The 25,955-nt window shown below is 40.6% G+C and overlaps 1 protein-coding gene across 2 annotated transcripts in view; it reads left to right on the plus strand.

Annotated features, from left to right (window-relative positions):
- The first annotated feature begins 1,186 nt into the window (after positions 1 to 1,186).
- Positions 1,187 to 25,955, plus strand: part of GFRA1 (GDNF family receptor alpha 1) — a 184,488-nt gene continuing 159,719 nt past the window's right edge. For both annotated transcript variants that reach the window (XM_067537183.1, XM_067537184.1), the window contains exons 1-3: positions 1,187 to 1,288; positions 2,243 to 2,545; positions 3,941 to 4,024. In XM_067537183.1, coding sequence (XP_067393284.1) covers positions 1,249 to 1,288; positions 2,243 to 2,545; positions 3,941 to 4,024 — 427 coding nt within the window. In that variant the 5' untranslated portion in view covers positions 1,187 to 1,248. The remainder of the gene's footprint in view (positions 1,289 to 2,242; positions 2,546 to 3,940; positions 4,025 to 25,955) is intronic.

Genomic DNA, 25,955 nt, shown 5'->3' on the forward strand with positions numbered 1-25,955 from the left:
CCCCTTGTTTGGGGGGGGGAGTGCAGAGTGGGAAGCCGAAGGAAGAGGCAGCCAAGGGATGGGGGAAGGTTTCTTCTAACCAAAGCGGAACCAGGGTTCAGAGACTGACACCCACCTTCTTTTCAGTAACTCATTAACAGCCTGAGGGGCTTCTGATCGGAAATTGTCCCAGTGACCGGCGGCTCAGCTCCGCCAGTGCCAGGATTACAGCACAAAACCCCTTGGCCCAGGGCGGGTCTGGCACCTGGCCGTCTTTGAACCCGGGCGGCCAGGAGCGCGGGATAGGCTCCCGCTGAGCTCGGGTCCAGAGCAGCTGTTCCCGTTTGTGGCTGGATCATCGGGGGAGGAGGCGGGGAAGGGCGAGGAAACCCCCCGGCCAAACTTTTTCGGAGCGTCTCCTCCGAGCGATGCCCGGCGCTGAAGCCGGCCAGCACCTGCCGGGCTATTGTGACGTACCGAGCAGGGTGAGGGGGTCGCTAGCTCCGTCTGCTACCCGCGCAGCCTCACCCAACAGAGGGGGCCAGTGTGAGCGCATCCGAGAGCAGCCCGGCCCTAGTCCCCTTCCCCTCCGCCTCCACCACGCCCTGCGGCAGGGGGCAGCGGACACCCGCAGCCTGCGGCTTGTGGGGGGGTGGCGGTAGCCTGAAGAGGAGAGGCTCCAGCCCGCCCGGAGCTGTGCGGATACCATGACTCGGAGGCGGCCCGGGCGTTCTCTGTAAGTGCGAAGCGCGGGTTTATTTGCGGTGCGGTCTGGGGCGAGCTTTGCTGGGAGCCAGGCTGCGGGACTGGGGGGGGGATAATCGCCTGGATTCCCCCCCCCCCCGCCCCCGTTTTCCAGTCCCTCCCTGGGAGGAAAAAAACCGCTGCCCACCCAAGGAGGGAGCCGAATCTCCTACTCTGTGTGTGTGTGTGTGTGTGTGTGTGTCTCGCACACGCACGCACACCCCCGGTGTGAGTGTCTCGCTCCCGCACTGAACTAAACGCTCCTCTTTCCAGGTGGCTCGGACCCGACGTCTGAAGCTCGGAGAAACCTCCGCCTTCGCAGAGCCGCGGCCGCTGGGGCTGCTCCTGGTGACGAGGCGGAGCGGGGCGGGTGTGTGTGTGTGTGTGTGCGCGGGGGGGTGTCTTTGAATTCAATGGATCTGGAATCAGAGTCTGCGGATCGCCGCGCTTTGGGGATGTCTACATGCTGATCCTCTCCGGTGCGGCAGATCAGCTCGGTGGGGTGAACGAGGCGAAGCCAGCAAGATGTTTCGCGCCACCTTCTACTTCGTCTTGCCCTTAGTGGGTAAGTTGCTGGCCGTTTACATTCTCTCTCTGCCCCGGGAAAGCGGACCGTGCGTTGCGGGGATGCGGTGTCTAGTGCTGCCCAGTGTGGTGTGTGCGGGGAAGTTGCCAGCCGTGTGGACGGCTTCGCCTGGCGTGCATTAGCCGGGGCTGCGTGTGAAGCGCGGGGAGGTGTCGGTGTTGTCCGGGCAGCCGCTTGTGAGATTTGGGTTCCAATAAGTTAGAGGGAAACTTTTCCATCCTCCTCCTCGGCGTTCATCCGACTAGCGGTGTCAGCCCGGGGGGGGGGGGGGGGGTCATCCGTGGGAAGAGCGACTGATTGCAGCGCTTACCTGAACCTGGCTCCCTGCTGGGCTGCAAATATTGTCACAAGACGTGTTTACTCTGTGTGTGTGTGTGTGTGTGTGTGTGTGTGTGTGTGTGTGTGTGTGTCGGGGAAGGGAAGCGTTTTACGGGCGGTGGGGGAGAGGAGAAGGGAGGTGAATATCATTCGTGATTTCCTCCTGACAAAGGCACCAGACGCGTCGGGAAAGGTGGGAACCAGGGGGGAGAGACGCCACCCGCCGCCTCCCCGAAGTGACGAGTGACAGGAGCCGGTGTCAGGCGGCGGGCAGCCTCCCGGGTCACTCCTGGCTGGCACTGAAATCACAGCCCTTCCCCCCCACCCCCCTTAGGGAAACCAAGGGCGGGTATTTAGCCCCTCCGTCAAACCCAGGGAGGGACGGGGCTGGTGGTTCATTGAGTCTGATGTAGGGAACAGGGGCTCTCCCACCGTGCCCATTACCTTCTTTACTGGGTGGACCCCCGGCCAAGAGAGCCTGTGACCCACGGAGAGCCAGGGGGCAGGTAGTGAGACAGCCAGAGGTGCTGCTGCTGCTGCCTCTGGGAACTGGTGGGGCTGGCACTGGCTGGGTCTGTCTCACCCAGAGTCTTCTTGCCGTGTTTCTGTCTCTAGACGTCCTCCTGTCCGCCGAAATGGGCGGGCTGCCAGGCGGGGACCGTCTGGACTGCGTGCGAGCCAGCGATCAGTGTCTCCGGGAGCAGGGCTGCAGCACGAAATACAGGACACTGAGGCAGTGCGTCGCCGGCAAAGAGAGCAACTTCAGCCGGCCGACGGGCCTGGAGGCGAAGGACGAGTGCAAGAGCGCCATGGAGGCGCTCAAGCAGAAATCGCTCTACCACTGCCGCTGCAAGCGGGGCATGAAGAAGGAGAAGAACTGCCTGCGCATTTACTGGAGCATGTACCAAAGCTTACAGGGTACGTGGCGAACCACCGACACCCTAGTTACGCGCCCCGAACGCAGGGTGATTCCCCCAGCCCCTCGCAGCCGCAGCTCGCTACCACCGCGGAGACCAAAGGGAGGGTCTGACCTCCTGATTCACAGCACATTGCGTCCTCCCCAGCTGCAGACTGAGGACCTTTCATCGGCTCAGAAACAGCTGCTGCTGCAGCAAAAGTCTCCGGTTGTTGGGCAATCCACACGAAGGGTTTCCTCCAGGGGACCCAGCTGACCTTTCGAAACCAAAGTCCAGAGATTAGGGCATTAGCAAGTGCAGACAGGCCAGAAACAATCCATTGGTGACTTGCCCCCGAGGAGTTTAAACACTCGTTGACTAGCTCTCACTTCCCAGGGGCACTGTGGGCAACTAATTCATTAGCTCCTTGGTGTAAGTTAAAAGTAGAGTTTGCATGTTTTTAGAAAGGCCCCTTCTTCCTTTTTCTTATATTTACCAACAGTAGCCCTCTAGGATACAGATGTGGGAAAGAGGATATGGTACTTTGCATAGACTGCAGAGGGGAGAGTTGGAAATGGCACGCCAGTGGTTAAATGATAAGGGTGACTTTACATCTATTTAAGTCCTTGTCAAATCTCCCATTGAGCCTAGCGGGAACAGAATCAGGTTCTTCCTTCATGTTGGTATGTATCCCCCTCCTGGAGTTTGCATTTGCTGAAGGACTCCCCAATGCCTGCTGAATTCAGTAGAAGTTTAGGGCCTGATCTTCCATTTCTTGTGGGCCAAGTTTGTCTCAGACATCCATTCTGAAGGTGCTTCCACCCTTCTGTCGCTCTATGGAAGCCATCTATTACCTGTTCATTAGCCAATGAATTGTCAGTTGGAATATTTTAATGAGTTAACATATGTCTTTTTGTTACAACTTTCATACAAGACCACATTACTGTCACTGGACACGTGCTACATTCTAAATCAATTTCCTTCCCACCAGTTTTTGTTAAAAACACTTCTGCCCTTCTTCTTCCAGTAATGAGTTGATGTAGGTAAAAAAAAAAACCCTCTTCCTTTCCTTCTGCCCTCCCCCGCCCCATCTCTTCTTATGGCACTTGAAGATAGACAGACAGTACTTGTGATGTCATAGACTGACTCTTCTGATTTGTGACATCATTCCATACTGGAGGAGGGGAGGAAGTTAATGGCAAGAAAAACTTCTTTCTTTCAAATGTTTTCATCCTCCCCTTTGAGGAGAGAAATTAGCATAAACAGATAATGGGAAGTACCTTTTAATATTATCGAGTAGTTTTCTTTTTAACCCAATCTAATTATTTTTTTTAGAATAAAAATGCCATCATGTGAAATAACAACCTCATCCGCAAAATAATGTATGAAAGAAACCCAATTCTTTTGTTGTCTTTAGGAAATGAATTGCTTGAAGATTCTCCCTATGAACCAGTTAACAGCAGATTATCAGACATATTTAGGCTAGCACCAATCGTATCAGGTAAGCAGATTTAAAATTGTTTAACTGAAACATGACTATAAATTGCTTCTGTCAAGTTTGGTCTACATGAGTTCTCTTAGTTTATGGAGTAATTCTCTTCTGTAACTACAAGGCAATGTGATTACTGTCTGGATCTGGGAAAGTCAAGATATAACTAAGGTTCTAAAGTATTTGGAATAATACTAAAACTGAAGAGGGCTTGCCATGATGGTAATTATTTTTCTTGTTTTAGCATTTGTTTTCAGAAATTGAGTTATTTACCTGTAGGTGGCAATCTGATTCCCTGTGTTTGTAATTTACAATACAATTCTTGTTGGAAATGTGGCCTATGTAAGTTACCTCCCATTGACATTAAGGGAGATGAGAAAATAATCTCTCGAATGTTTGCTGGTGGGAATGTTTTATTATTTTATACCTTTTTGTTTAAAGAAGAAGTTCTAGGATTAAGAATTCTCTCTTTTGGGTGAACTAACTGGCTTAGTGATAGTATCTTTTTAAAGAGCCTATTCATAGTAGTTTTGCTTTGGAAAATCTCTGCTGTGTAAATTACCTTGAGCATTTTCTTGTATCATTCAGACTATACTGTTTGCATTTTCAGACTTAAATTATATTAGTTTGGGACCAAAAATATATCTTTGAACAGTGGATTTTTGGCAGTGAGAGGTATTACAGAAAGAAGTGCATATACTTGTTTCTAGTTTCCAAAATGTCTTGTAAGGATGCAGTCTGTATAAAATACCTTCAATTATATGGTGATCTGATGTCACTGAATATAGTATCCAATATCATAATTTATATACAATGTAAATAGTTAATCTTTCAGTTAACTGCTTGGTTAAGGAAAGCAGCTTTGTTGATCACACTTTGAAAGAGTAAAGGTTTAAGAAACCAGAGCAACCAGAAACTTGGGGTGATTCTTCAGAAGATCTTAACCCCCATTTTCAAAAGTGATTTAGAGCGAGTAAAATTTTCAGAAGTGCTTAAGTAAGTTAGGAATCCAAGTGAATGGAATTTAGATTTGTAAGTGCCTAAGAACCAAAATATTAAGGGTATTTAGGTACCTAAAGATGCAGATAGGTACCTAGTCACTTTTCAAAATCTCAGTAGGTGCTTAACTTTTTCATTTCAGTCAGAGTTAGGCACTTCTGAAAATCCCGCTAGGTGCCTACATTCAGATTTAGGTGCCTAAATACATTTAAAAGTCTAGCTCTGAGTTACTTTTGAAAATGGGATTGGGGTCTAAATCACTTAGATGCTTTTGAAAAAAATTGCTCTTGGTCTAAAAAGCTAGTAGTAGGAGAGACTGTAGGGACAGGAGAGAGATTCCTATAAGAATCTATTAAAAAACAAAAAGAAATACAAAGTCATTTCATTTTGGTGTTCTGGTGGCAAATCACCCAAGCTCTGCTTTTAAAGCTTATGGTTGATCTGCTTAAGACCAAAGTTTGATCTACGTTGACATTCTTTTGATCTGAATGGAAATGTCTTTTGTTACAATTTTTCCTTGTATCTAAAAATGAAACACTTTTTTTTGGGGGGGCCAAGGTAGTTATTTTTTTTAAAAAGTGTTTGATTCCTCAGCTGCTCTGCAACAACAATTAAATTAGCTGCACTGTTCCAACAGTTGTAATTATTCCTACAGCCACCATTTGCGATCCTGGTGCATAGGTTGAGCCTGAATCCTTGTGTACTTAAAATTCCTGTTAACTGCAATGGATGTTTTTGGGTGTGTAAGGATTGCAAAATTAGATCCACAGAGAAGTAAACAAAATTTGAGTTGCATTGTCTTACATTTCATTATAAATATAGCAGAAAAAATGCCAATATTTATAAAATGTTTAAGGAAAAAATTAGTAGGAAATATTTGCATTGTTAAGATTCTGATTGCTATTGCATATTATACATTTTTGAAGCAATCTATAATTTATCATTTTCATATGCCTGCATTTAACTAGGGTAACAGAATTTATACAATATTCTCAGATCTTGATTCTTTTCTGATCCGTATTAGCAGAGTGGGCTGTAGGCAGGGTTTTCATATCTCTTCTTATATAGTTAGGTTCACATTCACTCTCATCAGGTTTACATGGGTATCAACTGAGGGCACAAGTTTGGCCTTTTGTAGCTCTTATAATTTATTTTTGTGTGTGACTAATATGTACCTTTTACTTAGTGTACAGTCCAGAGCAAGCTTTTTGGTCATTTATCAGAAATAATGTAGAAAGTCATAATAATAGTGTTTTGCAATACATGAACAATAAACAAAGGTTTGGCTGAAAATGAGTGGTCCATACATTTTATCCAGCATATGCGTGCCCAAGAAATGGAAAGGGTGAAAGGATTTTTGCTTTTTTTTTTTTTTTAAAAGCACCCTCCCTACATGTCAGTGTTACAGTCTCATAATACATAAACCAGGAATGATTTTCATTTGTCCATTCTGTATTTTTTTTTCTGTAGACAATTTCCATAGTGTTGTGTTCCCTAAACCACATGATGGTGTTAAACAGTTAAAGTAAAATGAAGAACATCTTTTAGTAGGGTCTGTTACACTAGGAATAATTACTGTATGAACAATGAGAGTTGTGTGGCACCTTAAAGACTAACAAATTTATTTGGGCATAAGCTTTCATGGGCACAAACCCACTTCGTCAGATGCAAGAATATTGTATGAAGAATATTCAATTTGAAAAAATATTATATCTGTCACTAATGTAAATAACTAAACAATCCTAATGATTTTCAGTAATCCATTTATTTGTTTATGGACCCAGAGTGTATCTTATTCAGATGAAGTCCACAAAAACTAAATTTTGCATTTGTACCTCCAATAAATCTGCAAAGAAGGCATGTATTCCTTAAAAACAAAAAGGGTAAAGTGGAGAAATGGGCTCAGGGTTAGTTTCAGTTGAATTATATTAACTTTTTCTCCCCCCACAAGTCCATAAATCAGTCCTTTCCTTAGAAGGGGTCCTATGACCCCATCATCCTCCTAACTCCAGGCCTGTGACTCTCCTCCCGGTTTAAGGCCAAGACCCTCTAACCAGACCCCAGATTTGTCACCCATTGTTGTCACAATGTGAGCATGTAGCAGAATCTGAGCCTTGGTGCTGGGCTCACATAGGTTTTCTTTTAGTAATCTTCTCCAGTTCTGGAGCTTCTCTATCTCAGTTGTGAAATGCATGCTAAGATGCAACTCTGTAAATTAGCCTAAGACCTGGGTGCCTTTTTCAGATAATAGTATGTAGCTAATCTAAGGGTTTTGTTAAAATACCCATTTTTTGGCTAAACCATAACTACTTTTGGTAGATGACAACACGTTTGGGACGTTTACCTCCATTACAACTATAGTGAATATGCAAATCAATTGATTGGGTTTTTGGAGGTTTGTTTTATACCATTGGATCACACTTGAAGCAGGGAGGTTTTCATTACTTTTCTCAAATGTTTAACCTATTTACAAATTCAGAGGTTTCTTCTTCAACACAAAACACTTTGGCCTCCAACATGCAATGACGAGTAACTCATCCCCTAAAATGGCATTTGACTTGTTTCCTTACAACTGGAAATATAAACTCTAAAGTAAATACTATAATGTTTGTATTAATAAAAGCACAACTATATATATAGAGAGGCAGAAATATTTACAAAAGAGATAATTTCTGAAATGCATCATTCACTTCAATACAAAATAGAGAGCCACTAAAGCAGAACAAAATACCTAAGGCCATTTCTGTGAAATGGTGTAAACAGAATACATAGTGGCAAAAAGAATGTTACTATTTAATTCTGCTCTTTCAGATGACCTAATATACACACAATATTAAACTCAGCTTGTGAGTTGAATGGTTAATCACAAACTCATTCCTCTACTGTTAACCTTAGAATATTCTTTCTCATTTATCCATTACTTTTGGAAATATATCGTGATTTGCTTGTATGAAGCGTATTCTACAACAGTGGAGAATTTGCTGGTGGCCTGTGGCGAATTGGTTGGTCACATGATTCTGGCTCCTTATTGTTTCCAGCTGTTAAATCACATTTCAAGACAACTAAAAATAAATAAATACTTTTCTAATATTGCTTTTCCATGTCACTGATTGATTGTAGTTGCAACATGGATGTTACATAAGTGTGAATATTTAATAAAGGGAAGGTGTCCATGAATCAATCTTTTAGAAGATGCAGTTCACACTGTGGAAAAAGTTTGGGAACTTTCTGTTGTAAAAGTTATCTAGAAGTTTGTACTTTGACAAACATGTTGTTTTTTTAGAATTTTATAGTAAGTTTTACATAAACTTTTAGATTTATAAAAACAGAATTTAGGAGGCAGCTTATAAGGATTCTTACTGGAGCATAAAATTCCATATCAGCAACATAGCATATAAAGTTTACATGTTTGATTTACATAGTGAATAAGCTGTAAATACAAATAAAACAAATTACTTTCAGTAAGATGGTCATCTAATGTTTTAAGAAGCATAAGTTTATAAAAATGGTGAAAGTGCTGGAGTTATCACATTGCACATCAATGAGATTTTTTTTTTATTAAACTATCTCATGTACACAGTAACTTAAACATCTTCAAATATTTCATAGTGATAGGTTAGAGTCTGGCTGTCCCTCCCCCCCGCCCCCCTCATGCTAGAGCAAGGAATCAAACACAGGAGGGACTGGGGGTGTTGAGCAGACAAGAAATTCTCACTCCAACAACATTCTCCCTCCAATCCCCTGAGCTTCAGAAACCCCTTTTTAGATATACTCTGTGGTTGGGATTCCCAGGTTAATATGTCAGTGGTGAGAGAGAATAAAGTACACTGCAGTACACTTCCTTCAGGACCTGGCAGAATTCCATCAGGAAATGCACAAAGGAGTTAATGCTGCTCTGAGCATTAGCAGCAATAGAGAGAGACAAGGTGGTTGAGGTATTATCTGTTCTTAGTCCAACTTCTGTTGGTGAGAGAGACAAGCATTTGAGCTACACAGAGCTCTTCTTTAGGTCTGAGAAAGGTGTTAATGGGCCAATTAACCTTGAATGATCCCTGAGAGTATGGGATAATATGCTAAAATGTCTATTCAATCTTGTATTTAGCTGCGACTTTCTTAGTACCTTTCCCAGACTGGAAGAAGAGCTCTGTGTAGTTTGAAAGCTTGTCTCTCTCCACAACAGAAGTCGGTCCAATAAAAGATATTACTTCACCCACCTTGTGTCTCTAATATCCTGGGACCAACATGGCTACAACACTGCATACATTAACAGCGATAATGGGTATACCCATACTTTTCTTCTCCCCATGTTTTTTTACCCTTCTCTGAGGAGCAGTAGGACACGTGATAAAGAAGCGTCTGTATCTGTGTGGCTTCCTTAGAAGACCTGCTTCCATCAAAGGGAGAGAAGCGTGGCTCTTCATAGCAATTTTGTAGTGTATTAAACTTCCATTTCCTTTTGTGTTTAAGGCTCCATAAGGTTTCTATATCTCACCCTTTCTCCCTCTGTAAGATCAGGTTTCCCTGCCTGTACAGGTGAGATTTCAGAGGAAGTGCCATCAGGTGAACGCTACAGAACGTCCCTCATTGCTTTTCCCAAATTTTCACTATCATGACTGATCTCTTTGTTTTTTTCCAATGTTTTAATATGTTTAAGTCCATTCTCCCTGACCCCCATTTCATATCTTGTAACAATGTAAGTTAAGGGAGAAGATACATCTTGTAATTATTATTGTTTGACCCTTTTTCCTTGCTAGGCAATCTTCTTTCCTTTTATATAAGCCCCACATAGCATCTTTCTTCTTTTTTGTCAAAAAAGATAAGTTAGTGTCTGTATCCTAGCCAATGTGACGCTTTCTCCTTTTGGGTTGTGGTGTGTGAATTAACGGCTTCTTCCAGTGACTTAATATTGTATGACATACCCAAATCCTACAGCCTGCGGCTTTTAATCCTGGGTCCATTTCTAAATGTGTGTGTGTGTACCAAATAATATGTACTTTTTCGTATTTAACATTACCTATTCTTTTTGAGATGTCTCTATAAGAGTATTTGAGATTCATTGTATTTTAAAAAGAAATGCTTTATTTACAAAATATATTTATTGGTTGGTATGGTAAACATTGGTAAATAAGCTTATTGGTTTCTCTTGACAATTTTTAGCTTATTTTTTTAATTTTAAAAGATAAGGCATTTCATATTAGTTACTTTAACCCAGTTTCTGATACAGTAAAACAGATCTTATTAGGTTAATAGGAGTCTTGCAATTTACTTCAGAAGGAACAGGCATACTACATCATAATTTTTTAATTGATTCTGTTTCCTACTGTAATTTTCTGGCCTGAGTCCTATTTTTCTGATGGGCCTAGAGGCCTTTTGGGTTTTGAGCACCATAAAAATAAGAATGCATTATTAATTATGATTGCACTTGTATTGTGATTATACATAATTATATCTTTATGTGTTAGATGATATTTGTATTAATCAGAGTAATAGTCCCTGGGCCAGTATGTGATGTTGGTTCCACTGGTATACATCTGAACTAACTCTATTTGTTTCTAGTGAAGTTTTGTGGCTATTTGACTCATACAAGAAAGAAGTAGTAATCCATTTTAGTGGCATTTAACAAGGGAAAAATAGCTTGACAAAAATCTAATATGAAAATACACAACTGTTTGTATCCATTGACATTTCTTTCTGCAAATTTGTTTTGCAGAGACAAGGTTTGCTTCCAGTGAGATTGCAAGGTATCAAGGGTGCATAGATACTAGTAACTGAATCCTACTTCTCCTTTCTGTAATCAGACTGGACCATGAACAGAAGAAAATCACTTTGGTGATTGCTGACTCTCTGAAGCTCTTTAAGTTTCCTGTTTTGTGTCTCCACATAGACTGACTCTGACAGGGGAATTAAATACTCTTCTGAAGTGGCAGACTCGCCAACATAGGGTCTACTCCTGTTTCCATTGACCTCAGTAAGAGCAGAAGGGTCTGTGTTTTACTCATTATTATTATTACTACTACTACTACTCATCCAGATACTCCAAAAAACAGTGCTTATAGGATAGGTACATCCTTTTCCTTCCCAAGAGTCCAGCCAAACAGCTTCATGAACCAGTACAGTATAGAAGGTAACACAAAGGCCATTAATAAGGGGAGGAAACCTCCAGCAATATAGCAGAGAGACTGTGTAGGAGGACCCAGCATCTTCATGTATGCTGTGAAGAAATATTTTATAGGGACTGTGTTTTTTGTGCGGCCAAAAAGGAGAACATTGTGGGAGGGCCAATTGAGACACGCAAACGTAGCCAGAGGTTCTACGTACAATATGGAAATCCTTGCAAAGTACCATATCCTCTTCTCTCCATACCCAAGCGTAGTGACTGCTTGCCGGCTCCATGGAAGCATTGGGCCTTACTTGCAGGCACAGGGGAAACTTCCGTCCCCTTAACCTTTCACATAAGTCTTCCAGGAAAAGCTTGTTTACTCAGCTTTTGCGTGGTGGACAAGGCATTGCCCTAACATGTCAAAAGAGTACACTGATTGACCAAAAGATTATCAAATGCTTTCTGAATTGAAATGTCTATTTTATAATCATAAAGCGTCTCTTACTTGTGTGTGTGTTTAATTATATTGGAAAATTCATACTTTGTAAATTATTCTTGGTCAGCCCAATTCCAACGGAGACCTCTTCATACATCTTTTCACTCTTTAGTTAAGGTCTGGGTTGTCTCACTTTTATTCATGTTGAATAGTACCTTCCTCCATAAGTAGTGCCACTGATTTCAGTGGGATTATTTGGAGTGAGATAACACTCAGAGTGAGGAAGGGGGTAGAATCTCTGCTCCCAGAAGCCATTTTAGACTGGTACAGGGCTTCTAGCAGCAAAGACCTCAGCAAGAAGGATGGCATGGCACAAGGTATCTGCGGGCTCTGCTCTGTTGTGGGGACAGGCAAGCAGCCTCTGCAGTCCCAAAAGCAGGCAGTGTTGCTTGTGGACAAGACATGGCAAATGTGGTGAGAAAAGGGAAAGGGGGAAAGAGAGAACAAACTACATCTGACAGATTTTAGTCACATGGCTTAATTTACTACTGTAAAGCACTTGGATAACACTGTGATTTGAGTGGTATAAACATGAGGGTGAACTGATGACGCGTATTCCTGTGGCAGCTTCCACCACGGGGCTGCTGTGGTGCCCTGAGAGACTTTAAGGTACATCCTTTGGTGAAACCACAAAGAGAGAACGGGCAAACAGAGCAGCAGCCTGGAGTTCTGCACTTCTCAGTGGCACAGTGAGGTGCAATTTACAGCAGGTGTTTCTGGTGCTCTAGCTTTAATTTTTAAATAATGATAAAATGTATTTATATAGCACTGTTTTTAAATGTGACTCTTAGGAATTACTTTGACAGTTCTAAAAGTGGCTGTCAGCTGTTGACAGTTGGTTTAAAAATTCTGACGGTAAAGTGCTTGTGCTTTAATGAAGACAAATAAGAATTATTGTATTGTAAGACAGAACTTATTTGTCATAGGATAAGATAACATATGTTGGGGATTCCTCTCAGTTAAGCTTCAGGAAAGAATGTGGTTACAGTATTTAATTTTAAAAGTATGATCTCAAACAGGTTTTGTTTATAGAATAAAATAATTTGCCAGTGTAAACTTTGTAATATGTTTTTACATTAGTATTTTGCTAACTGGTAAAAAAAAATAATGTAGTATTTTGGCACATTCTATCATTTTCTGTGGATGAAACTCATGCAATAGCTTAAATAATTTATGCTGACATAGTTAGCTCATTAACCAATTTTGTTATTTATTTTCCCAATATTTCTCTAGTTATGATACGTAGTGCATAAAACAATTTTTACACCTTTTAAGCTATTGTCCTGTACAATGTGTACTTGAACTACAAATGTAACATGAGAGATACCTGACACAGTTTAATGGCACAGAGAGAGTTCATCCTGTATAGAAATTTGCAGAAATGATGGGTTGTAAAGAGAGTTGGCGATATCAAACCATTTGAATAGAGCCCATAAATAAAAATGAATTTCTACATTCACTGGCTATATGATTTTATCACTGTCTATAGTCCGTAAAGTACATTTTTCCATTAAAGTTTTGTCATGCAGCTGATGAGGTTCAAAAGTGTTCATGCTTCCGCACTCTCTTCCATTTAAATTCTATATTATATAGGCCCAGTGCTCAAACTCGGGATGGCAGAACCAGAACTCCTCATTTCTCCTCTCCTCTCTTCCATCCCAATAGATAATTCCACGATTCTGCCTCCCCCAGGTTCACAACCTTCATGTCACTGTTGATGTCTCTCTCTCCTTTACTGCTCACATTCAGGCTACTGCTAAATTTTGTAATTTTGTCCCTTCTTCCTTTACAAAATATCCAAAACCTATTCCTTCCTTTCCATCCCTGCAGCCAGATCTCATGTCCATGTGTTGATAAACTTTGACTACATTAATGTCCTTCTCTCAGGTCTTTCTGATGCTCCTCTTGCTCCCCTCTGATCTATCGAAAATGCCTCTTTCTTTTGTACAACTCTGAACAAAGGTGATGCATGGGAGGGGAATAGGGGGATCACATGCGTTCCCAGATTTTTTGGTTGTGCCCATCCCCACAATCCAGACAGGTGGATGACCCCCTGAGGGGATGTAGGTGGTGCTCCTTCCCTGACCCCTTCCGTACAGGGCTGGTGTTGCTTCTTGCCTCCAGCCTCTCCCCAAATGTTCCTCCACGCTCCCCTAGGGGGCGTGCTCCACAGTTTGAAAACCTCTGTGGGATGGTCCTATGCCCCCAACCTTTAAATTGTGGCCCCCTCACCCCACTATCGACAGTTACATGTCACCTCTGACTCTGAACTTTCCACCTCTATTTTCTGTGACCCTCTGCTGGCTCCATCTTTATTCTGTCCATTTTTAAAAAAAGTTTCTTCTCCCTTTTAAGGTTCTGCACAAATCTGCCCTTTCTTTCATATTACTGGTCACTGTCAACTCTCCTGTTGGGACTCTTTCCTTTCTATGCTGCTTCTGCACCTGGCATGTCCTCCCTTGTCCAATACAGTATGCCAGCCAGCCAACCTCCTTTTCTTCCATTACAGGTTTCCTCAACACCACCATTTTCAGAACCGTCAAGTGATTCTTTGATTCTCTATGAGCAGTTCCGAATGCAATTAAAACACAAAGCAAATGTGATGTGCACAGTTCTAACCATAACTCCTTTCTTCCCTCCACGCTATCTCCCTGATGCCTGTTGTATGCTTGCTTCTCCCATTCTTTGTATATTTCTACCATTCTTTTTTTATCAAGCATACCAAAATGTGCTAGATACCTCAAAAAAACAAGTAGACACAGTCCCGGCTCCTAAAAGCATTCAGTCTGAACTCAATATGACACCACAATTGAGAGTCATAAACAGACACATGGAGGCAGGGGGGAAGAGGACAGAAAATCAAAAGGTACAAACAATAAAGTCATGTGGTTACTCAGGCACATCTCCATCCTGACAACTATTTATTTTGGGGATTACCATACTTCCTCCATCAGTCCTCATACACAAGATGAAGGAGTGAGTTTTTTGGGGCAGATCAAAATGTTGTGTGGAAGGCAGCTAAGTGAATGGATTTCAGGAGTGTGTTTGGTGTCCATATAGGCCTTGATTCTGCAAAAATTTACGCACATACTTAACTTTATACACGAGTCCTCCTATTTGAAGAGTTAAACATCTACGTTGGTATTTGCAGGATTGGGGCATTATATTGTGTCGCCTTTGGGGCATTGCCTGTCTTATTTTGTGTCTGTAAGCACCTAGCCCTTTTGGGTGTTAGATAAAAATGCAATGGATTTAAAATGTATAAATAATGAAGTACAGTTTGTAGTTAAGTATTATGCTAGGCACTTGAGTGTCACAGGATTCCAGTATATATTAATGGATTACAAAGAGGTGGGAATAATTTAGTTATTTAGATTAATGGGCATAAAGATTATTCATTTGAATTTAGAAAATAAAAAACCCCATCTAGAAGATGTAAAATTATTTATAAAACATAAATATTGCATACTGGAGTCATTAAATCATAAGTAGCAAACCCATATTTGCTAACCCTAATTCATCTAGTATGGGGATCTTCTTTTCTAGATAAATTGTCTTAGAATATTATTTAGGAGAGAAAGATAAGTGAGATTTTTACAATTTTGCTATTAAAAATTTATGGAAAATGAGGTTATGAAAGGTTTTATTCGCTGTTTTGCTAGTAATACCAATGTATAATTGTTTAAATATATAGAGATCACCATTTACTGCTTGCAAATAGAGTAGGAATCTCTTTTGCACAGCACCAGTTTAGCATTAGCGTTTAAAAAGCAGATTAAAATGTCTGTTAAAAATTCTTCTTGGGTCTTTAGTGCAGTATAGGAACACAAGTCTTGGATCTTAATAATAATGAAGATTATTGAGCAGATTAAAAGCCATTAAATCTAAAAAGTGCTTGTAAAATAAATACCTGATCAGGAACCCAATCCTGTAGGTCTTATACACGTTCCTATTGTGGGACTACTCACAGGTTTAGTGCTGCAGGATCTGAGCCTGACTACAACATCAATTGTCATTATTATTGATGATCATTTATATGGCCTTGTAAGCGTATATGATACTGTACATTAGGATCCAAACAGACAAGTTCTTTCCCCGAAAGGCTTATTATTTGCCCACACTAGCGAAAACAAGACATGACAGAAGAGTTCAAAGTGTCCCTATTATAAAAAATTCTATTATAAATTGATAAATCTACTTGTCAAATTCTTTTAAAGGTCTTCATAGATAAGGGCTGCATGTATTATTCCCTCATGAAAAGTCATGAAAATTATGGGGGCTTATACATAAATTCATATAGACTGAAAAAATGTGTCACTTCTTTCACTGACAGTCACTTCACTTAATTTTAGTTTTCTAAAGAGTGAAATGGAGACTGGAAAACTTGCAATATTCTGATAATGCTTAAGACCTGATGAAGTAAACTACTTTGATACTTTGAGAGGTCAAATTGTGTATATTTCTAAGCAAACATTCCCCAAGGCTGATGATGAATGAGATGTCTCTTCCTGTTTCCATGTTTCCCACCTTCACAGCAGAAAATTAAAGAGGACTTTACAAAGAAGTTCAGCATGCTAAAATGTATTTAATCTTCTCTCTAATTTGATGTTAGAATTGTTGGAGGCTTGGGTCTTTTCCACAATTTTAAAAAGCAGTCTACGTTTAACAGGTTTATAGTGTATTTCGTAGGTGAAGATCTATCTACAATTATGTCGAGGCAGAAGGAAAAACGATCTTGTTGAGATGTGGAGTAATTGCAATTCTGATTTGCAGAGCTATTTAGTTTTTGGTCCTGTTTTCTAAGTATCTTTCTACTATAAACAAAATATAACTTATTTCCACTCCAGCATGACCTTGAGTCTTGGAACACTACATGCACAATGGCTGTGGGAAGAAGTGTAAATGGGAGGAATGCCTTCACCTCAGTCCATTCTTAACTTATCCTTATAGAATTAATAGTATAGTTTATTTAATTGGTTTTTAATTTTGAAAGAAAAATGTGGTAAAAAACAGTGTCTTTTTGACAGCCCTGGAAAAAGTATTAAGCTATTTCTTTATAGAACAAGTACCGCACAAGCAGAGGTGAGTAAAACAGACTTCTATAGCATTGCCCCGCCAACATGTCTCATTGCAGACCTTAAGGCACCACCCTTAGGAATGATAGGGTAGTTCAGTCTCCATGTCTATGTAGTCCTTGGCTGCATTGCTCAGACTGACAACATGGGTCCTGACAGTAATGGTGATTTCTGTTGCGTGGACACTCATCCTCTAAGCAATGATAACCACAGACTGATTCTATGTAGATTATTACACTTCCATATGATGATTATTTTTGGTTACTATCTACTTTGACTATATTTGAACCAATGACTTAGAGATGAAAGGCTTCATACCTTTCATCTTCCATTGTTTAATTCTTTGAGTCATTCTGTGCCATGAACAATGCATGATTTTGGTACGTCCTCTTTTATCATTTACAAAACGTGTGTTACGTGGTAACTGTTGGGGAAAAAGGTGATGTGTAATGGAGTTCACTGTATGTAACTAATTTGCACAGTATACATTTATCCTTATTATATTAATCTATAAGAAGCCAGGAGATGTTTACAGTTGTGAAATTGTCAACTTTAGGGTTTGTCTTTCCATTGCTTTGTAACAGATTTACAGTGTGTAGGTAACTTTCATTAATGATGATTAGGATTAAGCTTGTAAATTCCCTTTGCTTCCAATAGGAAGTAGTTTCCCTGTTCTTTCATTTATTTTAGATCTTAAACTTGATGGACTATGGTAACACTTCAAAGGAAAATGTCAGCATAAAATCCTGTATAAATCAATATATGTCCAAAGCCAACAAAACAAAAATTAACTACTAGTCCACTTTTCCTTGTTTCAGAATTAAATTTGTAGTGTTGCAGCTGTAAACATAGTTACTATTCAGCTTTTTTAAATGAACTTGGGAGATTTAAGCATGTGTATTTAACCCTAGATAAAACAAAACAAAACAAAAGCCACATCTAAAAGGTATAAGTGACTATACTTTGGACAGTGACTTGAGGCAAAAAAAAAATTGATTTGGTATATGGCATTCTCCAAAGCTGTACTCACGGGAATCTTCAGAAAACAATTGCCCCTTTCAGTAATGTAGGCAGTGTGTAGTATCTGACCTAGGTACAGTAAATCGAAGTGAATTAAAATGCTGTCATTTTAAAGTAAAACTGTTATTTACAAGATACAGAAATAATTTTTTCCACAAATTAATAAAACAGGACAAATGGAATTGTCCACTTTAACAGCCGTTTGTGCTAATTGAAGGGCTCAGGATTGCTTTGTAAGAATCAATTCTGGAGCACATAGACTGCTTTAAATGACTAGTTTCAGTCTATAACCAGAATAAGAAATATAAAAAATTATAATGGGTTTAGAGGTCATCAAAAAAAACTACTTTAAACATTTCCTATTCTGATAGCTGCTATGGGAAGAACTCTTTTTGTGATAGGATCTGCATAACAATGGTTGCACTTCTTCTGTGGCAAAGGGTGTCACTGGTAGATGAAGGTGACAATTCATAATGTTCCTCGGAGTACATGCTGCATGTTGAGCAAGATCAGAGACTCATGGAACATGTCTTACAGAAATGAGGGTTGTTACTTATCCTTCCTGGTGATTTTCTATATTTTTAAATAATTTTTAATATTAAAAATATGTTTTAACTCAGAAAGCTTTGGTATTTGAAATTATTTTACAAATCATCCATTCCCTAGATCTTAGCTAAATGCAATAGTCTTATTTTTCATTACAGCTTTTTGTTGCGTGAGATGGTATAAAAATAGATTCTTTTCTTGGTTTAATTCTAGAAATTACTATTTATATTAGAATGATTTATAACAAAATGTGAAAGGGAAACTCAGTTTTTGTTTTTAAAATGTGGTAACTTCTTAAATGTCTATTACTGGTGTACAGAAAACGCACATACTCAAAATGTTTATTTTTCAAGCGTAGCAGAAGTACTAAAATATGCATCTCTTTGAATCTCTGTACAGCTATTTAAGAAAGGGCTTGTCCAGCTGCCAAATAATGCTATATAAGATATATTCAAGAAGAGGAGGAGATCTCTTTGAGGAATTTTCATCACTGTGGGACTCCTGTTCACATTACTTCTGAATAGTTGGGAATATCTTTAATTTGTTTTAACTATTTGAGTTCCAATTTGCATTAATTTGTCAATGTGTGCTGGTGTTGGATGCAGGTGCAGCCAGCTTACTTCCAATAGGGGATATATAGCATTTTTATTTGATAGTGAAGTGCTTCTCCATTTTGCATTTTTATATCCAAATTAGTATTTGTTTGAGGCAGTTTTTCTGTGCTTCTAGAATTTAGCATAAAAAGTTGGATGGGTTTGTATAAATTTTGGCTGAGTTTATTCTTTTGACAGCTTTGACCTTGATTATTTAAAGACTTCAGTAAGAGAAATTGGCAGGGCTCTAACTTCCTTTCATATTAAAAGAAAAAGCTAAGTTAATGTAAATTTGGCAAAGATAAGCACTCAAAAGTAAGGAAACTCATAGCCTGCACATTTGCATTCTGACACAGACTTTAATTTATAGTCATATACTACTTCTCCAATTACATAATACAAAATTTCCTACAAATTAATTATATACCTCTGTTTAAAATAATCTTGACTGATAGTTTGAATCATAATGTATATATTCAAGAAGACAGAGTGAAATGGAGCTCTCATTTCTGAGTGGGTTTGGGATATTTAGGTTGGAAAACCTATTCCACTACACACCCCATCAGCAGGTTCTCTAGAGAGCGGCTCAAGGAGCTCATCTATAAGAGCTTCAAGACCCTTCCTCACAAGAAGCTCTGTATTCCCCTCCAGTTGAGCAAATATGGTTACCTTCTGATTCCTGTGTACACCAGGACAGACTATATTCATGATTGGTCATCCTGGTGAAGTCTGTATTGTTGTGGCTAACAAAGGCTTTTTGAACTCTTTATGGATTAATAAACAGGGTCATGAATTTGCCCCATAACGTTTTCAGAAATGACTGTGTAGACAGGTTACATGCCTATATATGCAACTAGAACCACAGATACTCTTTCTATAGTTAGCCTGGTCATATTTATGTTCCAAAGTAGTTATTTAATAGTAAAGAACCAAGTCATCTAGTGTATAATATATAATATAGTGCAATAACTGTTGTTTATACTCTAAGATTTTTGGTCTTCAAATTTTTATGAAGAACATTTGCAGCCCTGTAAGGACAAATGATCTCAAAATCATGCGTACTGTAACTGGTCCACAAACAAAATCATGTTCTGCTTCATGACATTGATTCTGCTGATCTCCCCTGTCGGCACAATGGAACTGATTTCAAAGGTTAGTTGTGGCAGAGTCTAGAACTAAGAGTATAAAAGCCTCCACCCTACAACACTCCTTCCTCGGTTCTTTCATTTCCACAAGCATCAGTGGATGTGGAACCCAATCTGCTTCCTGTGTTGAGATTTGTGTTAAGATAGTTACTTCAATGTTTTAGCTTAAAGTATTTCCCTAATAGTGAGCTTGCAGTTAGCTTTTTCTATTTTTGTTAGGACTTTGTCTGACTATTTGGATAGGTGAGGATATAACCTTCTTACTCCTGGTCCTTTTTGAGGCTCCTGTGAAATCTACAGTGCTGGCTTTGAGACACTCCTGTCATGCATTGTACAGGGGAGGATCTCTCTGCAAAGTCAGAGTACTTTTTTTGTTTACAGGCAGAAACTCCCACCCTGAAGCGATGTCTAATGGTTGTGTGGAGAGTACGTGCACTGCATGCCTCCCTAGCAGGGGTATACATAGAACTGTAGAGGGTGAGGCACTGCTTAGGTGAGTAGAGTAAAGACACATCAGAACTGTAGGTATTTACCCTACATGGCTCCCTACATGCCCAAGCAATGTGTTCCCCATCTACACTGATATTTTTAGTGGTGTAGTGTCCTGTTGCTGGAGCCTTTTCCCACCTTGAGGAAAGGCTCTGGCAAGGGAAAGCTGTGGGGAAAGTCTCCTTCCTTCTGCTGGAGCCTTTCCCCACTGCCTCCCCCATCCAGAAACTTTCATTGTCACATATAGCTATACACCACAGTGTGGACACAGCTTGCTTTTCACTGTGTCATGTAGCGACACATACCCTTCATGCCACCGTCATGTAGACAAGAGTCAGCGTTCCTGGTGCAATAAGCACTAACCTCTTTTGTGACAACCTTTATTAGTGCAGCTTTGGAAAAAATGATGACTCTCCTGGACTCCCCATTTCCTGAACTATTTCCTGGATGGAATAGACTGTGAATCTGCTATTTGGACTCAGAGGAACTAGAGGACTCATCTGATGCCAAATATTTCACTTCAGAGGAAGACAGTGACTCTGCCAGGGAGGGTTCTACCTTTCTCCAGGTTTTACAGAAGTAATCCAGGTCAATTAACTTTTGTTAGAAACTTGTCTGAAAATCTACAAGGTTCACATCTGAGAACATCCATCCCATAGGGATGCATTGTGCATACACCCTGTCCGGACCAGCTGATGAAGGTGTGGCAGATCCTCACACAGTTGTCCTGGTCTCTGAGGTGGTGAATCCTCCCTTTACAAGTACAAAAAAAATTGTACATTCTCCCTGAGGATGCTGCTAGTTACATCTCCAGAAGATTTTGGTGGCAGAATGGCTATGGCTAGAGAGAAGAGCCATCCATACCTATGGTACTGTGCTGCAGAATTCTAAACAGCCCTGCTGGGACTCATTTGGATGACTGATTTATTAGGTGATCTTTATCGTCAAAGGTCAGATGGAACAATGGAATATAAGCCTTCTCATTTACAAGAAAAATGCTAGAAGCTTAAAGAGTTAGTTCATGAGGATGTAGAGCTGGCTTTGGATCAGGTATGGAGATTTTTGGTGCGAATGAGATGATGGCAAAGGCTGCTGCCAAAGAACGGAAGCTTGTACCTTCCTGTGGTCCACCAGAGAAATCATGAGGATATGTCTTATGCTGGAGAGAACATGTTTGAGGAAGAGCTGTAGGCTTCTTAGACAAAGGAGAAAAAGGCCACACTGTTTCTGGGGCCTGTATCTTATCCTCCCACATTCTTCAAGTCAGACACATGAATCATGAGCCTTTTTTGATAGGCCAACAAACTCAAGAGTTCAGAAACTCCCCAGATTTCTTTCCCCCTCCTCCCCATGCTATTCATGCCCCTGAAGAATACTGTCAGACTCCTTAATGTTAACGAGATACTACAATGAATCCACTCCTCCAGACAAAGAATGACATCAATCCCATGTCATTGGGCAAAAGAGGGGAAGAAGTGGTACTCCAGATGCTGCCTTATAGTAAAAAAGAAGGAATTAGACAGACAAGGAAGAAGAGCACTGTGTAGCTCAAAAGCTTGTTTCTTTCACCAACAGAAGTTGGTCCAATACAAGATATTACTTCACCCACCTTGTCTCTCTAATAGTCTGAGACCAGCACAGCTACAGCAACACCACATACATCATTTTTCTGTGTTAGTTCATTCAAGAGCATAGTGATTGTCTAATTTCACCCACATAGTTGTTTTGAGGGCTTTTAGTGTACTGGGTGAGAGAGACTGCATGTTGTGATAGACATGTATAAGACCCATGGATCTTGAAGGGTTTGTTGTGAGGGGTATTGATCATTTTAATGGTGGTGATATCTTCAGGTTTTGTTGTTATGGTGGGCTCCGGTGCCATTTTGAGTTGGTGTGTCCTGTCTGTGAGGAGCTTGCTTATGTTGCTGAGATTGGGGAGTCGTTGGAAGGCCAGAAAAGGGGTTCAGGAAAAATTTCTTGTAGGATGTGGTCCCCGTAGAGTATGGGTTCTAATTGTTTAATAATACCTGTATGGGTTCCAATTTGGGTTGATAAGTGACAGGTATGGGGTGATGGTCAGAGTTTATTTTTTTTCTATTGAAGCAGGTTCTCTTGGAGTATTCGGGTGGCCTGTTCAATGATATGATATATTTCTCTGGTGAAGTGTCCTTGTTTGGTGAAGGTGGTTATAGGTGTGTTTAGGTGTGTATCCTGGACTTTCTTCTTGGAGTGTATTCTGTGATATCTGAGTGCCTGGCCATAGATAACAGATTTCTTGATGTGTTTGGAGTGGTTAGTAGATCTGTGGAGGTATGTGTGGTAATCCATGGGTTTCTTGTATATAGTTGTCTGTAGGGTTCCATTGTTGAAGCTGATTGTATTGTCCAGAAGTTGATGCTGGTGCAGGTGTGTTCTAGAGAGAGTTTGATGGATGGGTGATGGTGGTGGTGGTCGAAGTTGTGTTGGAAATCTATGAGGGAGTTTACATTCTCTCCAGATGATGACAATATTATTGATATGTCTCAATCATATCATTGGTTTTGTGGTGCATTTGTCCAGAAATTCTTTCTCAAACTGGCCCTTGAAGAAGTTGACATACTAGGGAGCCATCCCAATACCCATGGGTGTTCTCATGGTTTGGACAAAGTGTTATTGAATGTAAAATTGTCATGGTTGAGGATGAAATGTATGAGTTTGGTGATGTGTTTGGGGTGGGTATCTGAGTGTTGTTCATTATTTTATAGTTATTTGTGGCAGGGAGCGATGCATTTTGAGGAAGATTGCAGTATAGGGAGGTGACATCCATGGTGGCAAGGATGGTGTTCTGAGGGAGCTTGTTAACTTAGAACCACCTTCATCAAACAAGGACAATCCACCAGAGAAGTAGATCGCATCATTCAATGGGCCACCCAAATACCCTGAGAGAATCTGCTTCAATACAGGGGATAAGGGGATTTCTGACTTTGTCACCTAAATCCTCACACTGGAACCCACATGGGGTATCATTAAACAATTACAACCTATACTTAATGGGGACCATATCCTGAAAGAAAACTTCCTAAACCCTCTCTTCTGGCCTTCAAACAACCCCCCAACCTTGCCAAGATCATCATCAGAAGCAAGCTCCCACTGACTAGAGAGACAAACTCAAAGCAACTCCAGACCCTGCCATGATAACAGATGCAAAACCTGTGGATATAACTGCAGTGCAACCATGATCAGTACCACTTGCAACACACCTTTTAAGATCCATAGGTCCATTACATGCATATCACAACATGCGGTGTACCTCATCCAGTGTACTAAATGCCCCAATAACAACTATGTGGGTGAAACCAGGCAATCACTGTGCTCTTGAATGAGCTCTCACAGAAAAATGATAAAAGACCAAAAAAACCCCACCATATCACCTGTAGTTCAACACTTTTCACATAATGATCACTCCATAACTGATCTCTCAGTCCTTGTCCTTAAAGGAAACCTGTACATCATCTTCAAAAGATAAGCATGGGAGCTTTCAATATATAACTTTGCTAGACACTAAAAATCATGGTCTTAAATACACTGGATTTATATCTTATTACAACAATCTGTTATCTACTAACCCCCCCTTTTTGTTCTATAACTGAGGAGGTGTTAATGGGCCACTTCACCTTGAATAGTCCCTTACAATATGTGTTAACTACTTATGCTAAACAATCTGTTCCACCTTCTATTTAGCTGTTACATTCTGAGGGCAAGTCTACACTACAAAATTAAATCGACTTAAGTTACGTTAATGTACAGCCGCTGCAGTAATTCAGTAGATTTTTCCACGTGACCTGCCTTCTGTCGGCGGTGCATGTCCTCACCAGGAGTACTTCCACTGGTTTAATGGACAGTCTGGGGCCTGGTTGGCTTCAGTCATCCCAGAGCCGTGCTGCTCGGGGCTGTCAGCCACCATGGGCTGACAGCTGGAACAGTCAATGCAGCATCTACACTGACATGGCATTGACCTGACTACATTGACCTAAGTGCGATGCCTCTCATGGAGTTATTAGTTCAGTGAAGTGGGTGACAACATCGGTGGGAGCAACATTGTAGTATAGACGCTTACAGTAGGGTCAATATCAGATGCCTTACATCAACCTAACTCTGGCTATGTCTTCACTGACGGTGGCAAATTCGCCGCCATCAGTTCGACTTATCTGGATCAACTGAGCGGTCAGTGAAGACCCGCTCAGTCGATCCAGAAATCGACGTATTAAGATCACTTCCTCAAGTGACACAGCGCATTGAAGATGGAGCGCAGAACACAAGCACAGAAGTCGATGGGAGTTATGCACGTTTTTTGCGTAGCTTGCGTAACTCCAGTCAACTGCCACCGAATCTCCGAGATAAGTGTAGACAAGCCATCTATAGTGTAGATTAAGCCTAAATAAGTTTTCCTGACCTGAAGAAGAGCTCTGTATAGCTCACAAGCTTCTCTCTTTCACCAGTGGAAGTTTGTCCAATAAATTATATTACCTGACTCATCTTTTCTCTCTAATATCCTGGGACTGACACAACTACAACAATATTGCAGAAAAGAAGGTAAGGTTCTTATCTATCCTAGAACTCAGGGAACTGAATCAATATCTTGACAAAGAAAAGTTCTTAATGGTCACCGTGGGAGTTATATTTTTCTTAGTAGATAATAACTAGTACATGTTCTGGACCTTGAAGATCCAAGGGTACTGCATAGGGATATTTTCCAACCACTGGAAGTATCTCAGATTTATCATAACAATCTGTACTTCCAGTTTTGTGCTTTGTTTCTTGGAGTTGTCAGTTTGGCCACCGAACTGAAAAATCCATTATTTGTCCAGCTCTAATGGCACTGACTGCTTTTTTCTAAACTGCCCATCAATGGAAAAATTACATATACACTTGTCCCAAATGGTTACATATCTATCCTCAGTCTAGTTGCAACAACCATTTTTCTAAGTAGTAGTTCTTAAAGACATCTGATTCAGAGGAAGACAAATGATAATTTGCGCATTTAAATCTGTAGCTTTTTCAAGTAGACACACACAGTTATCGGGGAGAAGTGTTGTGTGTTCAAGTATGGTTTTTAAGGTGTGTTTACAAGGCTTTTTTTTTTTTTTTTTTTAAATACTTGAGTGAAGTCATTTCTGCAGCCAGAAAATCTTAGATGAGATCTGGTCTTTCACTGTAATTCAGTTCTTAGATGGTGGAAACACTGCAAGAAAACCAAATGTGATTCCACTCGGGCCTTATAAATTACTCCTGGAAACAGTAACAAATCCTGTTATCTAGGGAATAGGAATTTACAGCACTACATCATGACAAAATGTTTGTTGTGGACTTAAGATATGGACTAAAATGACATAGACCTGAGTCTGGGTTTTATACTTAGCCTGCAACTCCCATTAAGTGAATGGAGGGGATGGTATGATGGGACAGCCTAATTTTGGCAATTGACTGATCTTTGACTAGTAG

This window comes from Emydura macquarii, unplaced genomic scaffold (genome assembly GCF_026122565.2).
Source record: "Emydura macquarii macquarii isolate MOO-44397 ecotype Brisbane River unplaced genomic scaffold, CSIRO-AGI_Emac_v2 contig_3692, whole genome shotgun sequence".
Taxonomy (NCBI): domain Eukaryota; kingdom Metazoa; phylum Chordata; order Testudines; family Chelidae; genus Emydura; species Emydura macquarii.